General features: G+C 38.7%; 1 protein-coding gene across 2 annotated transcripts in view; it reads left to right on the forward strand.

Annotated features, from left to right (window-relative positions):
- MAN1A1 (mannosidase alpha class 1A member 1) overlaps window positions 1-22,489 on the forward strand; it is a 168,789-nt gene extending 146,300 nt beyond the window's left edge. The window contains exons 9-13 of one of the 2 annotated variants that reach the window (XM_065911830.1): window positions 4,506-4,621; window positions 12,131-12,350; window positions 13,429-13,601; window positions 18,893-19,008; window positions 19,799-22,489. In XM_065911830.1, the coding sequence (XP_065767902.1) occupies window positions 4,506-4,621; window positions 12,131-12,350; window positions 13,429-13,601; window positions 18,893-19,008; window positions 19,799-19,925 (752 nt within the window). In that variant the 3' untranslated portion in view covers window positions 19,926-22,489. Of the gene's footprint in view, window positions 1-4,505; window positions 4,622-5,797; window positions 7,981-12,130; window positions 12,351-13,428; window positions 13,602-18,892; window positions 19,009-19,798 lie in introns of those variants that run through there. The other variant, XM_065911831.1, reaches the window with a different exon arrangement.
- The last annotated feature ends 1,521 nt before the right edge of the window (window positions 22,490-24,010 follow it).

Raw genomic sequence — 24,010 nt, forward strand, 5'->3', positions numbered from 1 at the left:
CCTGGTACAAAGAGCCTTTTGTAATTGAATTGCTTATGGGCCAATTTCCTGATGGAAAAACAAATAGGGTTCATGCATCTCCTGCCTCTCTTCCCCCATCCCCATCCAATGTTCCAGCCACAAGGAAGATGCACTTTTTTTTAATTTATTAATCAAGTTCTGCTTGGCCATATCTGGGGCTTGTCTTTTGTGCCTTTTCCCTCAGCCATTTTCCTGTTTTTCTAGCCCTATCAAGAACCAACTCAATCACCCTTTCTTCTACGTAGCCTTCTTCTAGACACTGTTTGGCAATTGTTCACCCACTCCTCTTCTGCTTGCCCCCATCTTCCTCCCCCATCCCAACACTTTGGGTACCTTCCTATCACAATCCTTTTCCTAATGGTTCATATACATATCCATCTTCCTAGGCATCCAGAACTTTTGAGGACAGTGACTTTGTCATATTTGTTAACCCATCACATAATGTCTTACAGCTAGTAGAAGTTTACTTGAATTTTGTGAATACGCATGCAGTGTGTATCCAGTCTGACTCCTGCCTCTGCTTTTAGTAATGGTTCTGTTTTTCCTCTCTGAACCATTTGTGTCCTGCTCCTCAATTGTGGTTGAGAGACAACATCTAGTCCTGATCACTAATAATATGTCGTGACTGTTGAGGCCAAAGATGGGGTTCCATGTCTATAAACAGAACAGCTGTCACCCTTCTTCAATTAATAGAGACAACATTGTGTGTGTGTATAGGAACACCATATTATATATACATATAGTAACACAGTAATTATATATATGTATAAAATATGGTGTAACGAGCATCATTGGAGGATTGCTTTGAAGAGGGAAGTTCACATTCAGATGAAGTCTATAAAATTAAAGGGTGAAGATATTGAGTATATAATCCTTCTTGTCTTGATTCTTTTGATCTTTTTTTCTCTTTTTAAGTAGCAGACATCCTTTTCTGGAACCTATTACTATTGAAAAGAATAAATTACCCCTTTTACAGAAGAGTATAATATTTGAGTGACTGTCATACACATTATGTTTAGAGCATTTGGGAATAAGAATACCATATATGTTCCTTCTAGTAGACAGTCTTTTCCTGCTGATAAAATGAGGCATGTTCTCTCTTACAGCCACTAAGATGTTTACACAGGACTTTGTTGCCAACACAAATAGTCATCCAGAAATGGGGGGGAGCTTAGTGAGTGAAATGCTAAATTATAAAGAAGAGTTTTTCTTGTTTCTCCTCCATATTCCTTTATGTTCCTTTATTTTGATTCTTTCCAAATATAAAAATTTTATAGGTGAAAAAAATAGAAAACTAACTGGCATTAAAGCAAATATGTAAATAAACCCTTTTCCTTTTTAAAAAAAAATCACCAAATGCCCAAGCTTGCGTCTTCCTCCATTATAGAATCATAACCCAAGGGGGAAGAAAATGAAGCTGTTTCTGGCTGTTAGTTTTCAACTCTTATTGCTTTAACTCTAACGGACATGTCTGAATCATGGCCATCATTTCCTATTACTTCATTTAGTCCCTGTTATTTTGACAGTAACTGGACAGAGATTTGCTTTACCACGCATCACTTGCCTTTGTCTCCTGTGATCATGTTTATAACAACAAGGCTTCTTATTGATGAGATGGTACTTAGTCTGTTTAGTTTGTAAATGTCAGAGGTTTCTAAGGTGGTTTATTTAGGAAATTGTAAAGGTCATGTCAAACTGCTCTTTTAAGGATCAGCCTTACAATTATAAAAATACTAATTTTACAATAAAACTTAAACTATAATTCTGGGCTTTCTGCAAAAGAAAATCACACATTAACTTAAAAATATATCCCTTCTTGGCTTCACAAATGTAGTCCTTAATAAGATTAACTTAAAAGAATTTGGGTCTTTGTTCATCAGTTATTTACTGAGTACCTACTATGTGCAAGATACTTCTTAGGGGTTGACGTGGACTGGAAAACATAATAGGTCTAGTCCCTGCCCTCCTGGACCATAATCTCATGGAGAAGACACACACAAAAAAGTCACCATTTAATGAAAGTGCAGATGTGGCAAGCATGTGCTGTGAGAAAGTGCATGATGAGAGAGCCTAGTGGGCAGTCTGACACATGAAATGTGAGTAAGGATTACTGAAGGAAGGGGAGAGGAGTCAGGCAGCACACTTCAGGCAGAGAGAACAACACCTTGAGAGACCCTGAGATGGGAAGGAGTCTGATTGTTTTGTGAAACCAAAAGAAGGGCCATATATCGAGAGGGTAGAGAGCAGGATGGATGATATAGGGAAGGCTGAGATCATGCAGGGCCTCCCTGGTCTCCAAAGACCCAGGATTTGAGTCTTTAACATTAAAGGCATCAAGAAAGGGATGATCCGATTCACATGTTAAGAGTTTTTCTGGCATTAATGTGGAGGATAGATTGGAATGGTACTGCCATTGGAACCTTCTGTGATGCCGGAAATGTGCTGTATCTTCCCTCCAGTGCAGTAGCCAAGGCCTCATGTAGCTCTTGAGCACTAGTATGGCTGAGGAACTGATTTTTTAATTAGTTTAAATAGCAAAATGCTGTCACGGTGCAGGAGACAAGATAATTAGCCATTGCAGACTCAGGCATAGTGGTAGCTCAGGTCAAAATTGTATTAGTGAAGACAGGAAGGAGTGGATGGACTCGAGAGATACATTGGGCGTAAAATTAGTAGAGTTCAATAACTCAGTGAATGTGGGAGTGAGGGAGAGAAGTAAAGAATGAGCATCTGATGTCTGACTTATGTAGACCTGGCAGTATGATGGTGCCACTTAGTGAAATAGGGACCAAGGCTAAGATAAGGTTGAGGAGGGAAAGATAATATATTCATTCTTATTACCTCTTCAATTTTAGGTCCCAATGTCCAAGTTTCATTGTTGGGTGGGACTCAGGAGAAAATTGTTTGGATACTGGTATAAAAATCAGTTTACTTTTGTGTAACTAAGTCAACAAATATTTTTTTAATAGATACATAAAATTAGTTTTAAGGTTTGAAACTTCAAATGCAAATTTCCCAAATAAGACCATCTTATTAATGCTCAAATTGTCTGTGAATTCTAGGAATGATCTTTCAAAGAGAGTGTGTCTCTGTTTTTACAGGTAAATATGCTTGGAAAATGTATTAATTCAAGTAGTAGGCAAAAGAATACATACAGTTGATGTATATATTGGAGAGCACGTGATTGCAAATTTGAGACCCTGTGTGGGCTGGAGAGTCACTTGGCTACCTACCAGTGTTAAAATCACATTTAGCTCCTCTAAGCCTCTTATCTCACTTTTAAAGGAGATTACCTACCTACAAGTTACAAGATTGTTTATAATATTATGTAGTGGATCTAGCATAATAAATGACAGTGGAGAGGGATTGTAGGAATGGAGTACAATCCATCCTTCCTATCTGTAGAGTATAGCTTCCAGGACTCCACAATTCCAAAATTCATGAATGCTCATTCCTTATATAAAATGGCATGTATTTACAAGTAACCTATGCATATCCTCCAGATACTTTAAATCATCTCTAGAGTACCTTTAATACCTGTGTGCACTTGCATGCTTAGTTGCTCAGTCATGTCTGCCTCTTTGTGATCCCATGGACTCTAGCCCGCCAGGCTTCTCTGTCCACAAGAGTTTTCCAGCAAGAATACTGGAGTGGTTTGTCATTTCCTGCTGCAGGAGATCTTCCCAACCCAGGGATCAAATCTGTGTCTCCTGCACTAGCAGGCAGATTTTTTACCACTGCGCTACCTTTAATACCTAATACAGTGTAAATGCTATGTAAATACAGTATAAATGCCATTAAAATCATATTTTGCTGTGTGTGGCAAGTTCAAGTTTTGCTCTCTGGAACTTCCTCAAATTTTTTTTCTATATATTCAATCCACAGTTGACTGGATTTACTTACAGGGAGCCCACAGATGCAGAGGGGTGACTGTATTAGGAAGAAAAACTTCTGCCCTGTCTTCTTTCTTACTGGCCTCCCCTAAAGAATTTTGACCCTTCACATTGATAATACTACAAAAGCTATCAAATAATAATAATTACAAGAAACTGAGAAGTTTCTGGTTATTTTTCAGGCCAGGTTTTTTTTTCTTTTTTTGTAAGATATGATGATACTCATAGCTTTGACATGGTTTATTATCTTACTGAGAGATAAAGCAATTAAAATTTCTGTGTATATATGGTGAAACATTTTAATTTAGTATTTTTTCTAATGAAACAGAATTTTAGAATTAGGGTTGATTATTTTTTATCTGCATGTTTATAAAACTACAGTGGTTATTATTGAAAGTATATCACATTAATTAACAGCACATCTGCTCATTTCAGAATATCTTTCTGAAAACAGGAGATTTGTTGGAATTTAAATGTACCATTGACTTGCTGTTGACTTAGGGTTTTGCATCCTACATACTGATGTGATTTTGCTGTATTATCTGAATTAAAGTCTGAATCACTCTAAAATTCATTTTCTTCTCTTTGCAGATCATGTATCAGTTGGAGGACTTGGAGACAGTTTTTATGAATATTTGCTAAAGGCATGGTTAATGTCTGACAAGACAGATCTCCAGGCTAAGAAAATGTATTTTGATGCTATTAAGGTAAACATAAATTTAAATCATTATTGGCACTCAACTAACTTATAACTTGCATATTAATCAAGCTTTAATGAAAAAATGAAACACTGCATGAGTAGGTTGCAAAATATTTCCAGTTAGGTAGAATTCAATATGTGCTAGTATAATTATAACAATAATAATCATACTTGATATGGTTTAGTTCTAATAGGGCAGTTAGAAGTTTTTTCATGGATTCACACATCTGGAAATGAGGTATTTTTCTTCAATAAGTGTGAGTTCCCTGTTAAAGTCACAGTTAAAATTATTGTAAAATCCTGAATTTATATTCTGAAAATTAAGTAAGTTAAAATTACCCAAAATTACAGACAGTCCTAATGGCTACTTCCATTTAATTATGGACAGTACTTTGAAATAAAAATGTGAAGTAACCAAACTAATCTGTAAGGGACGATTACTAATAGTTTTCAAAGGTCTTTGTGATAGAAGAGGGATGAGGGGAACAAATATTTATTGGTTTACTGTGTACTAAGTAGTGTGTTAGGTAAATATATAATATGTTTGTTTCCTTAAATAGTTTTTTTGTTTTTATTTTCCATTGGAGTATAGTTGACTAACAATATTGTGTTAGTTTAGTTTTTTTTAAGTGAGATGTAGTTGATGTATGATATTATATTAGTCTCAAATGTACTATCTAGTGATTTGACATTTGTGTATGTTATAAAATTATCACCCACAGTGAGCCTGGTAACCATCTGTCCCCATACAAAGTTATTACAGTATTATCAACCGTATTCTCTTCATATCCTCATCAACACTTGTTATCTGTTGTCTTTTTGATGATTGCCATTCTGACAGGTGTGATGTGATAGCTCATTGTGATTTTAACTTGCATTTCCCTGATAATGAGTGATGTTGAGCATCTTTTCATGTGATTGTTGGCCATCTCTCTGTCTATTCTCTTCTTTGTAAAAATGTCTATTCAGGTTTTCTGTCCATTTTAATTGGGTTATTTGTTGAGTTGTATGAGTTCTTTGTGGATTTTGTTTAATCCTTTATCAGATATATTTTCAGATATCTTCTCCCATTTGGTAGGTGGCCTTTCATTTTTGTTGTTGTTGTTGTTCGTTTCCTTCACTGTGCAAAAGCTCTTTAGTTTGATGTAGTCTCCCTTGTTTGATTTTATTTTCCTTCCCTAAGGTGACAGATCAAAAAACGATATATGGAATTCTCCAGGCAAGAATACTGGAGTGGATAGCCATTCGCTTCTCAGGGGATATTCCCAACCCACAGATTGAACCCAGGTCTCCTGCATCACAGGCAGATTCTTTACCATTTGAGCCATCAAGGAAGTCATATAAATACAAATATACTGTTCTAGGACCAATGTCAAAGAATGCACTGCCAATATTTTCTTCTAGGAGCGTTATAGTTTCAGATCTTACACTGAAGTCTTTAATCCATTTTGAATTTATGTTTATATATGGTGTGAAAAGGTAGTCCAGTTTGAGGCTCTTGCATGTAGCTGTCCGGTTTTCCCGTCACCACTTTTTGATTGGAATGTAATTATTTTACTCTGTCGTGTCGGTTTCTGCTGTACGATGAAGTGAATCAGCCACATGCATACCTACATCCTCTCTCTCTAGATTTAATATTACACTGGTTCCCGCCAAGGTCAATAGTGAACTTCACTACACAGAGCAGATGCAACTCTTTAATATTTCAGATATAGGAACCAGACACCTTAGTTAGAACACTGGCCTTCATTTCGCACAGCCTTTAAGACCCTTGATAAACATTAAAAGCAGATTAGGATATGGTCCATATGCCCTCTTCCAGATTTATTTTTTCTTCATTCCTATGAGGTTTCAGGTTTTAACTCAGGGAGTTCTCCAAACAGTATGGTTTCCATTATATCATTTTTAATTACTGTCCTGGCAGACATTTTAATTATTCTAATCTTAAAAGTGGCCCCCTAAGATCTTGATGTTCTAGGAAAGACAACTTTAAAATACTCTTTGAAATACTTTTCCCTTGGTTTCTAGAACTATACCCACCCAGCTTTTAACATATTGTATTTAGACAAACCATTGACAGGAAAATCCATTAAGAGCAAATGAAGTCAAAGTGTTTCTCTTTCTCTTAATAGTAAAAACACTTTCAATCCATATTGTGTTTTTCAACTTAAAAAGCAAAGTTAGAACAATTACACTTTTGATTTGAAGAAGTAGTCATGTCTTACATAGTAAAGTTTCTTTGTGATAGTTTTATTTTGCTGCTTGCGTGCTTGCTAAGTCGTTTCAGTCACGTCTGACTCTTTGCCACCCTGTGGACTGAAGCCCACCAGGCTCCTCTGTCCATGGGATTCTCCAGGCAAGAATGCTGGAGTGGGTTGCCGTGCCGTCTTCCAGGAGATCTTCCCGATCCAGGGATCGAACCTGTGTCTCACATTTCCTGCATTGGCAAGCGAGTTCTTTAGCGCTATCACCACCTGGTTGTACTTTAAAAGATCATTGTTATGAAGTAGAGAATCCCTTGCAATGTTGTTCTGGACAGTTAATTTACTGGACGTGTAGTCCATCAACTTAAGCTTCTAGTGCCTTTTGAATACCATTTAATCCCAGAGTGGCATTTTTTTTTGGTTTGTGTTAGTAACAGATACTTTTGAGTTTTTAGCTGGCTGTTATGTGGCCTCATCTGGAAGCCATACTAAGAATCCATGGTGGTAGATTCTCATGCTGCCACAAGGTCCATTGGAGTGACCTGGACAGGTGATGTATTAGGCATCTAGGATTCTAGAGGCACAGCGAACTAATTTTTTTCAAATATAGAAGGATGAAATCACAAAATATACAACTTTTTTTTTCCTAATCAATTCTCTATAGGCTTGACACAACATATTTTAAAACCACTGAAGACTAATTTTTCCTACTTTATAATTATTTACATTTTCCCATTGCCACACAAACATTGTTTCAAAAGTCTTGGGACTTCACTGTAGTTTGTTTTGAGAGATAGTGACTTGGTCAGAATCATGCCAAAAATAATATAGTACTTTATTCAAGATCCATAACAGGGTAATAATGTTTCTGTAATGCATGCTCAAAGCTATTACTCTTGCCATGTAGAAAGAATAATTTCTTGGGTGATGAACAAGTAACTGCTTGAAGGACTTTATTGCAATTTGTGCTATGAGAAGTGTAAATATCTAAGATGTTCAGTTGCATTAAATAAGAGTGAAATATTAATGTAATAACTAGACTATCAATAAAATTAGCTTAACCACAGTTAATGAGCACAGTAGTATGTTCATTTATTTCCTACCATCTTGGTTTCATTTGTTTACTTCCAATAAAGGTAGCAGAGGTTTTATCTACCTATGCATTTATTTTCATTCATTCTTCTCTGTCACAGTTTTGTCTGTATCTACCTCAGGCATGCCTCAGAGATATTGTGGGTTCAGTTCCAGACCACTGCAATAAAGCAAGTAACATAGTAAAGCAACTCACATGAAATTTTTGGTTGTCCCATGCATATAAAGTTATATTTACACTACACTTTAGGTTGTTAAGTGTACGATAACAGTATGTATAAAGCAAGCAATGTATATACTCTGGTTAAAAATACTAACCATCATCTGAGTCTTTAGTGAGTCATAATAGTAACATTAAAGATCACAGATACAATTCACCATAATGAATAGAATAATATTGAAAAAGTTTGAAGTATTGCGAATTATCAAAATGTGACCCTGAGACATGAAAAGAGCAAATGCTGTTGGAAAAACAATGCTGATAGACTTTCTTAACACAGGGTCACAGCAAAACTTCAGTTTGTGGAAATACAGTATCTGCAAAGTGTGATAAAGCAAAGCACAATAAAAAAAGGTATGCCTATATTCTCAAATGTGCGTCCTAAAATCTCTTTTTTGATGATACTATAACAGTTATAGGCACAGTCATAGCCCTTCTCCTTCCAAGAAGTATTAATAATTGAGGGTGTGGGGGGGATATTTCCTATTTAAGTAATAAAAATAGTAATGCGAAGCCCTTACACTGCAACTTTTTTTTTTCTAATAAGGCTTATTTTCTTTATATACACAGAAGAATATCAACAGTTCTGGGGCAGAAATAACCAAAGATGTTTAGTCATTTTTGTAAAATCATTTCTCCCAAATTTAAAGACCTGTTTTCTCTTAAAAAAAAATACTTATTCATCACATATTAATATCCTTTTTAATAGAATTATTAGGGAGGAGTTTAATTCATGTGTTACCACAGTGGTGATGTGATGATAATAAATGGCTTTTATCAAGTGCTAATCACTGTACTCTGTCTATCAGATCTAGTCCCTTAAATCTATTTCTCACTTCCACTGTATAGTCATAAGGGATTTGATTTAGGTCATGCCTGAATGGCCTAGTGGTTTTCCCTACTTTCTTCAGTTTAAGTCTGAATTTGGTGTGACATTGTACAGAAGACAGGGATCAAGACCATCCCCAAGGAAAAGAAATGCAAAAAGGCAAAATGGCTTCTGAGGAAGCCTTACAAATAGCTGTGAAAAGAAGAGAAGCAAAAAGCAAAGGAGAAAGCGAAAGATATTCCCATTTGAATGCAGAGTTCCAAAGAATAGCAAGGAGAGATAAGAAAGCCTTCGTCAGTGGTCAATGCAAAGAAATAGAAGAAAACAATAGAATGGGAAAGACTAGAGATCTCTTCAAGAAAATTAGAGATATCAAGGGAACATTTCAGACAAAAAAGGGTTCAATAAAGGACTGAAATGGTATGGACCTAACAGAAGCAGAAGATACTAAGAAGAGGTGGCAAGAATACACAGAAGAACTGTACAAAAAAGATCTTCACGACCCAGATAATCACAATGGTGTGGTCACTTACCTAGAGCCAGACATCCTGGAATGTGAAGTCAAGTGGGCCTTAGGAAGCATCACTACTAACAAAGCTAGTGGAGGTGATGGAATTCCAGTTGAGCTATTTCAAATCCTGAAAGATGATGCTGTTAAAGTGCTGCACTCAATATGCCAGCAAATTTGGAAAACTCAGCAGTGGCCACAGGACTGGAAAAGGTCAGTTTTCATTCCAATCCCTAAGAAAGGCAATGCCAAAGAATGCTCATAAACTACCGCACAATTGCACTCATCTCACACGCTAGTAAAGTAATGCTCAAAATTCTCCAAGCCAAGCTTCAGCAATAAGTCAACCGAGAACTTCCAGATGTTCAAGCTGGTTTTAGAAAAGGCCGAGGAACCAGAGATCAAATTGCCAATATCCGCTGGATCATTGAAAGAGCAAGAGAGTTCCAGAAAAACATCTATTTCTGCTTTATTGACTATGCCAAAGCCTTCGACTGTGTGGATCACAATAAACTGTGGAAAATTCTGAAAGAAATGGGAATACCAGACCACCTGACCTGCCTCTTGAGAAACCTGTATGCAGGTCAGGAAGCAATAGTTAGAACCGGACATGGAACAACAGTCTGGTTCCAAATAGGAAAAGGAGTACGTCAAGCCTGTATATTGTCACCCTGCTTATTTAACTTATATGCAGAGTACATCATGAGAAACGCTGGGCTGGAAGAAGCACAAGCTGGAATCAAGATTGCTGGGAGAAATATCAATAACCTCAGATATGCAGATGACACTGCCCTTATGGCAGAGTGAAGAAGAACTAAAGCGCCTCTTGATGAAAGTGAAAGAGGAGACTGACAAAGTTGGCTTAAAGCTTAACATTCAGAAAACAAAGGTCATGGCATCTGGTCCCATCACCTCATGGGAAATAGATGGGGAGACAGTGGAAACAGTGTCAGACTTCATTTTTTTGTGCTCCAAAATCACTGCGGATGGTGACTGCAGCCATGAAATTAAGACGCTTACTCCTTGGAAGGAAGGTTATGACCAACCTAGACAGCATATTAAAAAGCAGAGACATGACCTTGCCAACAAAGGTCCATCTGATCAAGGCTATGGTTTTTCCAGTGGTCATGTATGGATGTGAGAGTTGGACTGTGAAGAAAGCTGAGTGCTGAAAAATTGATGCTTTTGAACTGTGGTGTTGGAGAATACTCTTGAGAGTCCGTTGGACTGCAAGGAGATACAACCAGTCCATCCTAAGGGAGGTCAGTTCTGGGTGTTCATTGGAAGAACTGATTCTGAAGCTGAAACTCCAGTACTTTGGCCACCTCACGTGAAGAGTTGCCTCATTGGAAAAGACCCTGATGCTGGGAGAGATTGGGGGCAGGAGGAGAAGGGGACGACAGAGAATGAGATGGCTGGAAGGCATCACCGACTCGATGGGCATGAGTTTGAGTAAGCTCCGGGAGTTGGTGATGGATAGGGAGGCCTGGCGTGCTGTGATTCATGGGGTCGCAAAGAGTCGGACATGACTGAGTGACTGAACTGAACTGAACTGATCACTGTACTGACTGCTTTATAAACATAATGTTGCAGTTTTCTCAATGGATACTACTATTCCTATTTCATGGATAAGGATACTGAGATTTAAAGATACAGGAAGCAAATTACCCACAAAGTTTACAGATAGTAAATGTCAGTGCTGGAATTTGAAGCCAAGCAATTGGGTCTTCCCAGACCAAGCAGTGGTAAAGTTCTACCTGCCGGTACAAGAGATGCAAGAGACACTGGTTTGATACCTGGATCAGGAAGATCCCCTAGAGTAGGAAATGACAACCCACTATAGTATTCTTGCCTGGAAAATTCCATGAATAGAAGAGCCTGGCATGCTACAGTCCATGGCGTCGCAGAGTCAGACACGACTGAGCAACTCGGCGCATACATACACAAAGTCTGACTGACTGAAGAGCAGCTCCTTTTTCTCCACTCTGTTTTGCCATCCTTTCAAGCCTAAGGGAGAAAAAGGAAGAGTAATAGCACTAGCCTGGGTTTTATACACAAATATGCTCTGTTCATTATTCAGAGCTGAGCCTGTGATTTGTGTTATTTTTGAAAATGGAAATGCATTAAAGCAGCTCTCACTCCTATACCAGTGGCCTGTCTTTGAAAAGGAGACAACTTTTCTGGTCTGAGGACTACAGGTGTTTGATCATGGAACCAAGCCAAACCTACGGGGCTGGCCCAGCAGCATTAATTCTAACTCACCAAACGAACAAAGCATAGATTAGAGGAGATATACAAGAGCAATAAATGAAATTTCAAGTTGAACTGTATTTATGGAACCAAATTCAAATTGTGAGTGAGGTTTTATTCTTATATATATATATAATGTTGTGGTGAAAGTGAATGTGTTAGTTGCTCAGTCCTGTCCAACTGTTTGCGACCCCATGGACTGTAGCCCACCAGGCTCCTGCGTCCATGGGATTTTCCAGGCAAGAATACTGGAGTAGGTTGCCATTCCCTTCTCCAGGGGATATTCCCGACCCAGGGATCGAACCCTGATCTCCTGCGTTGCAGACGGACTCTTTACCATCTGAGCCACAATGTGTTTTTAGTATAAATCTGAGAAAAGATTACAAAATGTTGAAAATGCATATTATTTTCAGGCTATCGAGACTCACTTGATCCGGAAGTCCCGCAACGGCCTGACTTACATCGCAGAGTGGAAAGGGGGCCTCCTGGAGCACAAGATGGGCCACCTGACCTGCTTCGCTGGCGGCATGTTTGCACTCGGGGCAGACGACGCTCCTGAAGGAATGACCCAACACTACCTTCAGCTCGGGGCTGAAATTGCCCGGACCTGTCACGAATCTTACAATCGCACCTGTGAGTCCCTGTTACTCTTCATGTGTAGTCTTTGTGCTTTTTATTTCATTCAGTAAGTAACTTTGCCCATTTGTTGCCATCAAAAGAACATCCACTGTGCCTGATGAATATTTGATGGTTATGATTAATATCTTAAAGGAATTTACATTTTTACTTTAAGAGGCATTGCTTTTCTGCATAAAAATATTTACCCTTAGTTTCAGTTCAGTTCAGTCGCTCAGTCGTGTCCGACTCTTTGTGACCCCATGAATCGCAGCACGCCACCCTTAGTTTACCAATAAACAAAAAACCAGGCCATAAAAGGTTCAGTCTAACTTATTGACCCTGCTTTACATAAATAATATTGGGTGAGAGTCCCTGTCCTAATACAGAAGAAATTTGGTATGTTATAAACCATTATTAATCTTCCCAGAATCTCCATGAAATATACAATGCACGCTAAATTGCTTCATTTGTATCCGACTCTGTGACCCTATGGGCTGTAACCCACCAGGCTCCCCTGTCCATGAGATTGTCCAGGCAAGAATACTGGAGGGGGTTGCCATGCCCTCCTCCAGGGAATCTTCCCGACTTAGGGATCAAACTCATGTCTCTTAAGTCTCCCACACTGTCAGGCAGGTTCTTTACCACTAGCACCACCTGGGAAGCCCCATATGATGAGTCTAGCTGTCTTCTTATAAAAGTTTGATGCACATATACTATATAACATTCATGCCATAATGACTTAGAATTCATGCCATACATTCATGCCATAATGACTTAGAATTCTCAAACGCTAATTTTTTAGCTCACTAATAAGGTGGTGCTTTGCACCGACCCAGTGAGTACTCAGTAAATGGTGGTAAAGTGAAAGAAAATAAAGGATTATTACCACTTTCTTAAATGTACTCCTTTCAGTGGATAAATTAAAAATGTATATTGAATATTGCTTATTTTACAGTGTTTATAGCTATTCCTTAAAATGATCATTTTGGCACCCGTCTTGAATGTTTTAAAGTATCTTTTAATTTCATTTAAGTTATAGACACTAAGCATTGTCAGAGACAATAACCCTTGTCCCCCACTGCATGTCTTTTAGTTGTGAAACTGGGACCAGAAGCTTTCAGGTTCGATGGTGGCGTTGAAGCCATTGCTACGAGGCAAAATGAGAAATACTACATCTTGCGGCCAGAAGTTGTTGAGACCTACATGTACATGTGGCGGCTGACTCATGATCCAAAGTACAGGAAATGGGCCTGGGAAGCTGTGGAGGTGACGTTTCAGTTTGCTTGTATTTCTTACGGGAATATGTGTGTGGAAAAAATGTTCAGTGATCCCTATCAGTCTAGCACATTAACTCTCCTGTGATTCTTAAAGCTTAAAGCTTTGCCCAGCCATCCTTCCATTCAAGACTGAGTATTTTCAGTTAAGTCATCTCACATCCCTGCCTTCACCTCTGCTTTTTGTATATAAATATACCTACTCTGGTATTGAAGGAGAATCTAGAAAGACCTATTATAAAATTAAGTTCTCATGTTTGTAAAAACATTGATCAGTTAATCCCACAAAGGATATTTGGCAACTTGGGAATAGTCACCCTTACCTGTTGTGTGTTTCAAGAAACCACTGTATGGTTGTTTCTTTTAGTCTTTGAGCATCACAGTGGTAATATATGCTTTTAATTAGAGCAAATGAGCTCCTTAGATCTAACTTTTAGACAGTACCTATAGAAGAACTACTTTGTACACGAATATTCCAACATGACTCTCAGACTCCTCGGAATATCTATAAGCTTTCTATCTGTCCAGTGTGTTATTTGGATTATCTTGGCATTTCATGGATCTCTTCCTGCTGAATATGATGTATCATCTTTCTAAACTAATCTTTTGAACACTTTGTGTGCTGAATGCCAGAGGAGGTGCGCTTTAGGATATGCATCAAACAATGTCTAATTTTAAGAGGTATTATTTCAAAAGGAGTGGGAAGAAATTCAGGGGATAAGAATAGGCAAATGCTTTAATTATCAATACACTCTCTTATTGTCTAGCACTCTTTGTTAGAAAGTTAGCTGTCTTTTAAGACCATTAGGAATAACTTCTCTTAGGAAATCTAAAATGAGCATTGCCTTTGTGTATAATTTAATATCTTAGGAAGCTGTTGATGACTCATGAATCTTGCTTATTACTCTTTTCATTTGGTATGTATCTTATCACCAGTTGTCAGTTATTTTAAGTAATAGCAATTCTTTAGGCCTTTTTTTTTTTTTGCAAAATTTTCTAATTATGGTTAGTCAGTTGTAATTCCAATTTCTTTATGTTTTTTCCTCTGAATAAAAAGTATATTAAAATTGAGGTTCAGCTAACCTTTGGTAATTGGGAATTATTTTGGTCTTCAGTAGACCAGCAAGGAAATTAAGGTTAACACTCACTTGCAAGGATCAGTTTAAATTAAAAATTTCAGTAATAACATTTCCTCAACTATGAAACTCTATAATTGATAAGAAACACCATTATTTTATATATCATTAAGAAATGCCAATTAAATTATAGCATGCCAATTTTAGAGATGTTAAAGTGTGAAAAAAAATTGCATGACGGAAGTTTGCCATGTGGGCAGAAAGCTTTGATTTGCTTGCTGCTTGGGGAGGGGCTTGTCTGTAGGGTTTGAAGGTTGGTTTGATGTGTTAGGGTTTTATCTGTTGACTCCTTTTACTGTAGCATATGATGTCAGATTGTTTGCTTGTGTCGAAACACATGAGTTCCCCCGTGTTTGCCTGTGGTAACTTCTGTTAGAACTTGAAATGTAGTGGGGTGGGAGGCAGGGAGGAGTGCTGGGGCCTCTTGCCTTCTGGGAAAAAGCGCGAAGATCCTAGACTTAGAAGGAACGGCAGCCCCTTTTTCCCTTTTCTGCATGTCCCGTCCCCCCATCCCTCCCCTTTCCTGGCTCCAGATTCAGTGGACAACACCCTGGCCTGCCGGTCCTCTCATGCGCTTCTCAGCTCTTCTGACTCAGAGCCTCTTCCCAGCTCTGGGACGTGTGGGAGGCTGAAGCCCCAAGGGCCGCCCTCAGCCACTGAGGTTTTGGAGTTGATACATCTCTATCCCAGAACAGTTATTCCAAGGAGTCATTCTGAGAGGCATTCTATTTGGCTCTTAGAGGCTTTCAGGCGGGAGCCGGCCCCCGCACACAGCTGTGACCTGCTCCATGTGTATTTCCCCGCCCTCCTCCCTTCCTTACTTCACCTTCCCCACCAGCTCGATCACTTCCTGATGTCACCGCTGTAAAAAGCCCCCTGCATCCAACCCATGTCTCATGCTCTGTTTTTGGAGGAACCCATGTCCAGAAGCTGAGTCCCAAAGATTGTAGTGAAATGATATTCTGATCAGACTAAGCGTCCTGGGTATGTGGCCCCTTCCACTGTCGAGAAACTGTAAAGCCAGCGACTGTCATGGGGGCCCAGGAGAGCTGCTCGTCCCCAGCTTCACGTCTCTGAAGTCTTAAGATTTAGACTTGACATGAAGGCTTTTTTACTTTTTGAAAGTTAAAAACGCCTCTTTGGCACTTCTCCCCGCCTTGTTTTTCTTTTCAATTTACTGAAAACCTCAAAAAATTAAAGTAGCTAGGCCTCTCTCAGCTTCCCTGGTGGCCCTAGCGGTGAAGAACCCACCTGCCAATGCCTGAGACATAAGAGGCGTGGGTTTGATCCCCGGGTTGGAAAGATCCCCTGGAGGAGGGCATGAGAACCCACTCCAGGATTCTTGCCTGGAGAATCCCATGGACGGAGGAGCCTGGCGGGCTATACAGTCATAGGGCCACAAGGAGTCGGACACGACTAAAGCGACCTAGCACAGTGGCAGGCCTCTCTAAACTTCTGAAAGGCCCACACGGTGCTAATAATAATGTGTCACCATCTTGTTCTCTTCTCAGGACAACCTCATGTTGAGAAAAAGGATGGTCCCTGGATCCAGAAAACTGAGGCCACAGTTAGGAATCTAGAGCTGGGAATCAGCCCCCACCTCTAAAACGTCAGATTGTGTTCTTGACTACTCTGGTTCACCACAGGAGGCGTGGGAGAGAAAAAAGAATGAGTGGAAGTGAACTGAGAGATGAAAAATGTTTGGGCAGCACCTGTCCGCAAAACAACTTTTTCTGTAACAAAAGAAGGAGCTTATAGAAATTTCTGGTCCCTGGGTCGGGAAGATCCCCTGGAGAAGGAAATGGCAACCCACTCCAGTTTTCTTGCCTGGAAAATCCTATGGACAGAGGAGCCTGAGAGGCGATAGTCCATGGGGTCACAAAGAGTCAGACACAATTGAGCAACTAACACATTATCACATAGAAATCTCTATAGGAAAGAAGGTTAGCTGTTTATCGTGCCTGGCCCTCTTTTTAGTTTCTCTCATTACCAAAGACCTTCAAGGGACAAATCCAGAAAAATTTTTGTGGATAAAATCTTCTTTTAAGGAAATGTCTAGACATAGGATTTCATTACGTTCAGTAACAACAAATTTACCCATTTCTTCTGAATCTTTATTTTTTTACCCCTTTTTGCAAATAATTTTTGGCCTATTTCATGTATCTGGTATTTGACTTTTTATCAAACAGAACAGTTATCAAAAAAGGAAGGAAGGAAAAATATAATAGAGCCTGAAAGTTCCTTTCTTTAGGCTTTCCCTCCATTTAGTTCTTTGTCTGAAACTAAGAGTATAATCGAAACTGCTTTTTTTTAAGTTGATTGTTCTTATGTTCCTTAGGGCTTTTAAAAAGTTCTACACTAGGAGACATGTTCACGTAGCCTGCCACTTAGATTTTCTTTCACCTGGTAATTAAAAGCTTTTTCTCCCCACCAATGCTGTCTCCCTTCTGCCCTCCAGCCCTAGGGTGTGGAATCAATATCCTCATTATCAGTGTCTGCAGATGGAAGTGGATCGCTCAGCACCACATTCCTGCTCCCTGCCTTTGCCTTCCACCTCACCTTTTCCAGGCTCTGCATTCTTAGAGCCGTACTTTCCTCCAAAACCCTTTTCTCGCCCATGAAGATTTTTCTCAATTAATATGGCAAAAACTATGCCATATCTTCTTGGTAGTTGAGCTGAATAGGAGGAAAATGCAATTTAATTATACAAATTTTTTTTTAAAAGGGACAAGTTTGTGATCTGTAGCAGAAAACTGAAAAATAACCTAAAGAGTACCTTTATCTTATTCATGTTTCCTTTATCTCATTAAACCTTGTGAGGGACTTAGTCTTACAGTTTATTATTTTTGTCCACATTCTATGAATTAGAACCAGATTTCCAATAAGAGTTTGTATACAGTAGGAATCTTTATTTGACCATATAGTTAATAAAATGAATAGGATGTAGTGAGCAGAAAATAACTTCCTGGAGATGATTGTACCTGGTAACCAGTAAGGCAAACCAGTGTGATATCCAAACATCCAATACAAAGAGCAGTCAGGTTAGCAGTAACTGACACAATGGAAGGCAAGTTATTTTAAAATTTTGTGACATAAATTTTCATTCCCACACTGCCCATCCCTTGTCTTTTCCCATCTCTGACTTTAATACTTGTAGTCAGGCAGTGGTAGGAATGTAGGATCATTTCTCTCTGGGTAGTTACCAGTGGATTAATCCCATCTTCTTCCATCTCAGTCTAAAAGAAAAGAAAAGTATATTTCAGAAATAGATGCCAGCCATGATTTTTTCTGCTGGTTTTCATTTTCTTCTTTTATATCTGTCAGTCACCAATATCACTCATTAGTACTCTGCTATTGATTTTTTAAAGATAAGATGTTCTGATGACAGTAGCACCCTCTCTGAACCAGTGGTTTAGAATCCCAGTGACATTAGCAGTCTTTCCAGACCAGGTGTCAGCAAACTTTCTGTTAAGAGCCAAAGAGAATTAGGCTTGGGGGCCATAAGCATTTACTCAGCTCTGCCACTGTAGTGAAAAACAGCCATACACAATATATAAATGAGTGTGTCTGTGGTTCCATCATACTGTATTTACAAAAACAAAAAGCAGGCCGGATGTACCTTGTGATCTGTAGTTTGACGAATCTTGCTCTAGACCATAAGAAGAAATGGCTTAAAAAAAACACACTGAAAAATTATTCCAAAATTAAATGTAAAAAGTGTTTCCAGTTAGGTGAGATATACTGTCCCTGGGCTTCCCAGGTGGTGCTAGTGGTCAAAAAGCCTCCTGCCAATGCAGGTAGACATAAGAGACCGGGGGTCTATCCCTGGGTCGGGAAGGTCCCTGGAGGAGAGCGTGGCAACCCATTCCAGTATTCTTGCCTGGGGAATCCCGTGGACAGAGGAGCCTGGCGGGCTACCGCCTGTAGGGTTGCACAGTTGGGCGCGACTGAAGCAACTTAGCATGCACGAACATGCTGTCCGTAGGTCCTTTAACTTTTCATATTCTAAATTTTCACCTGAAACTATTGCCATCTGTCATTCAGTTTAAATCCTTATTTTATTTAAATGTGACAGTCTAATGGTAAAACTTTGTGACAGCCAGTTTCCTGAAATGTGACCATTTTTCCCCTCCTCTTTGTGGTTTAGGCCCTGGAGAAACACTGCAGAGTGAAAGGAGGCTATTCCGGCCTCAGGGATGTTTACTTCAACAAGGAGAGCTACGATGATGTGCAACAGAGCTTCTTCCTGGCGGAGACACTAAAGTAAGTGAAAGTTATTCTCAGTGCATGTGACCGAGATCCCTGAACAGGTCTTCTTTCCAGTTGTCTTTATCATGAGCACATTCAAATAATACCAAGCATGACTGCTTCCAAAATCCATTCTACATGCCTGGCAGTAACTGTGGGTGTGTTTTCATCATCGTGTAAGTTCGGCGGCTTGGTACTGCCTTTTTTTTTTAAGTTAGCATTTTTATATGTTCTACTTTATTTATTTATTTTTAATTTTTGGTTGTGCTGGGTCTTCATTGCAGCACAGGCTTTTCTGTAGTTGTGGTGAGCGGGGGCTACGCTCTGGTTGCAATAAGCAGGCTTCTCGTCGCGGTGGCCTCTCTCGTTGCAGAGCACGAGCTCGCGGGCACCTGGGCTTCAGTCCTCACAGCACGTGGCTCGGTAGTTGCGGCTCCCAGGCTCTAGAGCCCAGGCGCAACAGTTGTGGTGCATGGGCTCAGCTGTTGCAAGTGTGGGATCTTCCCGTATCAGGGACTGAACCCATGCCTCCTGCGGGGGCAGGCAGATTCTTTCCTACTGAGCCGCCAGAGAAGCCCCTTGGGACCGCTTTGTGTGGTTCTTGTCCACGGGACCAAAGCACGTGGCAGCTTCCTTTCCTCAGCATTAGCGAGTGTACTTCTTAAGGTTTTGCTGTACTGGACTCTTGTCCACACTTCTCCGTAAGGGGAATGGAGACGCTGATACGGTTTTTTTCCTGTGTCTTTGTGGTTTCACTGACTAACCGGGTCCCTCAGGCCTCACATACCCATGTTTCTCTCTCCAGATATTTGTACTTAATATTTTCTGATGACGATCTACTTCCTCTGGAACATTGGATCTTCAACACCGAGGCACATCTTCTCCCTGTACTCTCTAGGAATTTAAAGAAAGTTGAAGACGATGGGAAATAAAACGACATTTTATATTTTACTCTCCTCCACTCCTTTCACTGCATACCTTAATAATTCTTTTTCTGGTGATCAGGCACATGATGAATTTTTATTAATAGATCTGTGATTATTCTAAGTTTTAAAATTGTTTTGCAGTCTTATATGTTTATTATCATACATATAGATGGACCTAAATTTACTTACTGTATCTTTATTATTCAGCCAGTGAATCACAGGTTTTTTTTTGTTGTTGCTTTTAAGTCATCTGTTATCTCTAGAGTTTATGAAGATGTAGTATCATTTTTAGTAAACTGAATAGAATGGTATACCTATGATCTCTTAATTACAGTTTTGATTTGACTGCAAAACTTTTTCCTCCTCTGTGAGGAGATGATGTCTGCTTTAAGCTGTAATGTTTTGCCATGTTGCAAAAAGCCATAATAATGAATTAAATAATAAAAAAGCTTTTTTCCTTTTCAATTTCATGTTAATCGGGTTTGTCTATCCACCAGAGACAGATCTTATAACTGTGACAGTGTCCTTATGCGGGTCTATCATTATTTGATAGAATGTCTTCTAGAATACTTTACTCACGTTGTAATTCAATTTAGAATATCATCCCCAAAGGATCATCTCCTGTCGACCTCATTTCATCAGATCCATGGTATATTTTTGTCAGTTAATTATATTAGTGTTTCCTAATTTGGGAAATAGTTTTCAGATTTTATTTTAAATGCCCTGTGTTATCTCTGGATCATGTACTGGTTAATTTCTTCCATTCTCTACCACACGACAAAGTGAGCTTTTCAGTTTTGCAGAGCTCTGCTATTACCGAATTATATTTTTTAAAGGGAAATTGTATAACTTTTAGTGTGTTAGCTTTTGCTTTTATCTGAATATGTAAAGAAATCGGGGCTCACTCTCTAGAGAGAGGGTATTTCTCTCCAGTTTTTTTGTTTGCATTTCATCTTTAATGTATTTTTCTTGAAAAAAAGAAACTATTACGTTTGCTTAGGTTTTTCAGATTTGAAAAGGGTCTTTTCCCAAACTTAGTAAATTATTCATTTCAGTTTATGAAAGCAGGATTTAACTCAAAGAATCTTTGGCAATGTGTCTATTCATGGTCAAGTGAGGAAAAATCTAATAAACTTTTAGACCAAATTAGGATAATAGTATATTTTGTCTGGTTAAGTTCAACGTAGCAATCTCCGCTTAGAAGTAATGCATAGGAATGGACACTCCCAATCCTCTACAGTCCTGTAGCAGATCAAAATAATTATAATTAAATGATTCTTCAAAACATTTTTTGAGATATGAATCATTTTCCCAGAAATAGTTTTGGTTATCCTATTGGTTCATATTTTGTATATGTTCCTATGAAAGGGCTAATATGATGATGCATGTACTGAGGTACAGAGATTTTGACCATCTGTACTTTTCAACTACGGCGGTCACATAGATCAGTGCAACCCCATGGATTAGGTTGAAGCATATGAAATTAAGGCATTTGTAGTTTAAAAATTGCTCAGTATCAGCGATTCCATATGCTTCAGCCTAATAATTTTTAAGTCAGTTATTTTCTTAGATCTCAATAGAGTTAGTTGTTTTAGCTATTTCAGCTATTGAAAGCATTTCAAAAGATTTCCATTGTCTGAAAGGCATATGACCTGCCCCTTTTTTCAATATTATTCATTGCTATATGACAAAAAATAAATCAGTAAAATTAGCAAGTGGAAAAGATCCTTTAGGACATCATGATTGCTATTTCCAAAACTTAAAGGCCAAGTATAGAAGATTCTCATCAAAATTGGGCCATATGTATTTAGATTATAACTTTCATGTGAATGTCTTTGAACTAGCAATTTAAAATAATTTATTTTCTTTGCTTTTCAATCTGATTTGAAGGAGCACAAGCTGATAGGTATTTCTGCAGCAGACAGGATAGTAAAATCAGGTTGTATGAACACATGGACTCTACTATGATATACCTTTTGCTTTCTGATATAAATAGGCAAGAAGATTGTTTCTACATTTTGCTCAGCCAATAGCAAGAACAAAGTTATTTCAATTCTAGAACTTGGATATTTTTAGCCTAGGACCCAAAATACCAATCATGTAATCAAAATAAGAGATTACTATTATGGTGATGTAATTTAATTAAAGTTATATTTTGTGTTAATTATTTTAAACAACTGAAGTCCTTAGGTAGAGGCTGTCTTTCGTTCATTTTCAGCAAAAACTGTGCAATTATGTTTACATATGTTTTCACATCCCAAAAGGTGAATAATTAAAATAGCACTTAATTTTGTTTCTGCACATGTTTTGGTATACGTTATACGATTAATATTACACGTATAAGTTATATGGCAGTTTACAGAACTTCAGTGATGTTTGTCATGACACCTTCATATGTACTAGTAGTTATTCCCATTGTTTTTGATTTGTACTTAAATCCACTGTGTCATTTTCAACTTTATATAAATCTCTAATGTTATGGGAAACATAATAGATTGACACATAATTTTTAAAAACTATATTTGTAAAATTTCTCTATTGTAAATAAAGTCTTTTGATATATCTCCTCATTTGTTATGTTTTTCTCCATTTAAGGAAGTTTTGGGATGAGCGTGTACCGTGGCAAATGGACATATTAAATCCTAACAGTGATTCCGTACCATACCCAAAGAATTGTGACAAGGACAGTTTTCCCATTTAAAACTTTAGATTGCAAATAATGTTGCATAACCACCTTTGGTTAATCAGATACTTTTGTTAAGAATCTAACACATGTTGAACACCCCAGAGCACATGGAGTAGAGACAGGGAGTTGGCATCAGAAATAACATGAAGTGTGTTTCTTTTTTTTTTAATTGTTATATATTTAATTTATTTTTGGCTGCATTAGGTGTTCGTTGCTCACATGGGCTTTCTCTAGCTGCAGTGAGCAAAAGCTACTCTCCAGTTGCAGTACTCTGGCTTGTCGTTGCAGTGGCTTCTCTTGTTGCAGAGCATGGACTCTAGGTGCACAGGTTTCCATAATTGTGGCCCGTGGGATCAGTAGTTGTTGCATGGGGACTCAGTCGCCCCGAGACATGTAGGATCCCAGTTCCCAGACTAGGGATCAAACCCATGTCCCCAACCTTAGCAGGCAGACTCTCAGCCACCGGACCACCAGGGGGACATCAGTGGTCCTTGTTCTTCAGCTGACAGTCCAGTTGAGATCAAACCCCACCACCACCACCAGTGAAACAAAACATTTCATTGTGTTAGATGACAATTTAAATTCTCCTATAGATGTTCAGAAGGGAAGGAGGGCACGAGGGTTTGAGTGGCCAAAGAGGCTTAATGGAAAAGAGCAACTTAAGCTACAGGAGAACCTCCAATATTTTTTAAAAGGCTGGGTTTTTCAGATTCAGGTTGTACTTTTTAAAATGTTTCAACATTTGGACTGCTGTTCTCTCTGCCCAGATCTCTCCTAGATCTTCTTCTGGCTCATCCTCACTTCATTCAGGCTTCGGCTCAATTAGCACCTTATCAGAGTGGATTCCTTGACAAATCAATATAAAATTCCCAATCACCCTTTGCCCCTTACTCTGTTTTACTTTCTATTTAGATTTGTTACGTAACATACCGTTTTCCTTATGTGTCTGTTGTCTGCCTGACCTCTTAGAATTTAAGCTCCATATGAACAGAAATACTTTATTGGGTCTTTCTCCCCCTGCCGTTTTCAGTGCCTGGAGTGGCATCTCATACCTGGTGTACACAGTGAATGTTTGGTTAACAGGTGAATGAATGAATGAAATTCTACCTTGTATTCACAGGCTTTGCTGCAGCTATTTACAAATGTCTTAATAAGTAGTACATTTAAAAAAAAATACTAAGTACCAGTATTACCTGCTATTGTTCTAAATAACTAATCGCAAGAGTGGGCAGTTTTTAAAACTGCTGCCTATAGTAGTTTTGGGGCATCCCAGGTGGTACTAGTGGTAATAAATCCGCCTGCCAGTGCAGGAGCTGTAAGATAGATGGGTTTGATCCCTGGGTTGGGAAGATCCACTGGAAGAGGACATGGCAACTCATTCCAGTATTCTTGCCTGGAGAATCCC

Source organism: Muntiacus reevesi, chromosome 19, assembly GCF_963930625.1.
Source record: "Muntiacus reevesi chromosome 19, mMunRee1.1, whole genome shotgun sequence".
NCBI lineage: Eukaryota > Metazoa > Chordata > Mammalia > Artiodactyla > Cervidae > Muntiacus > Muntiacus reevesi.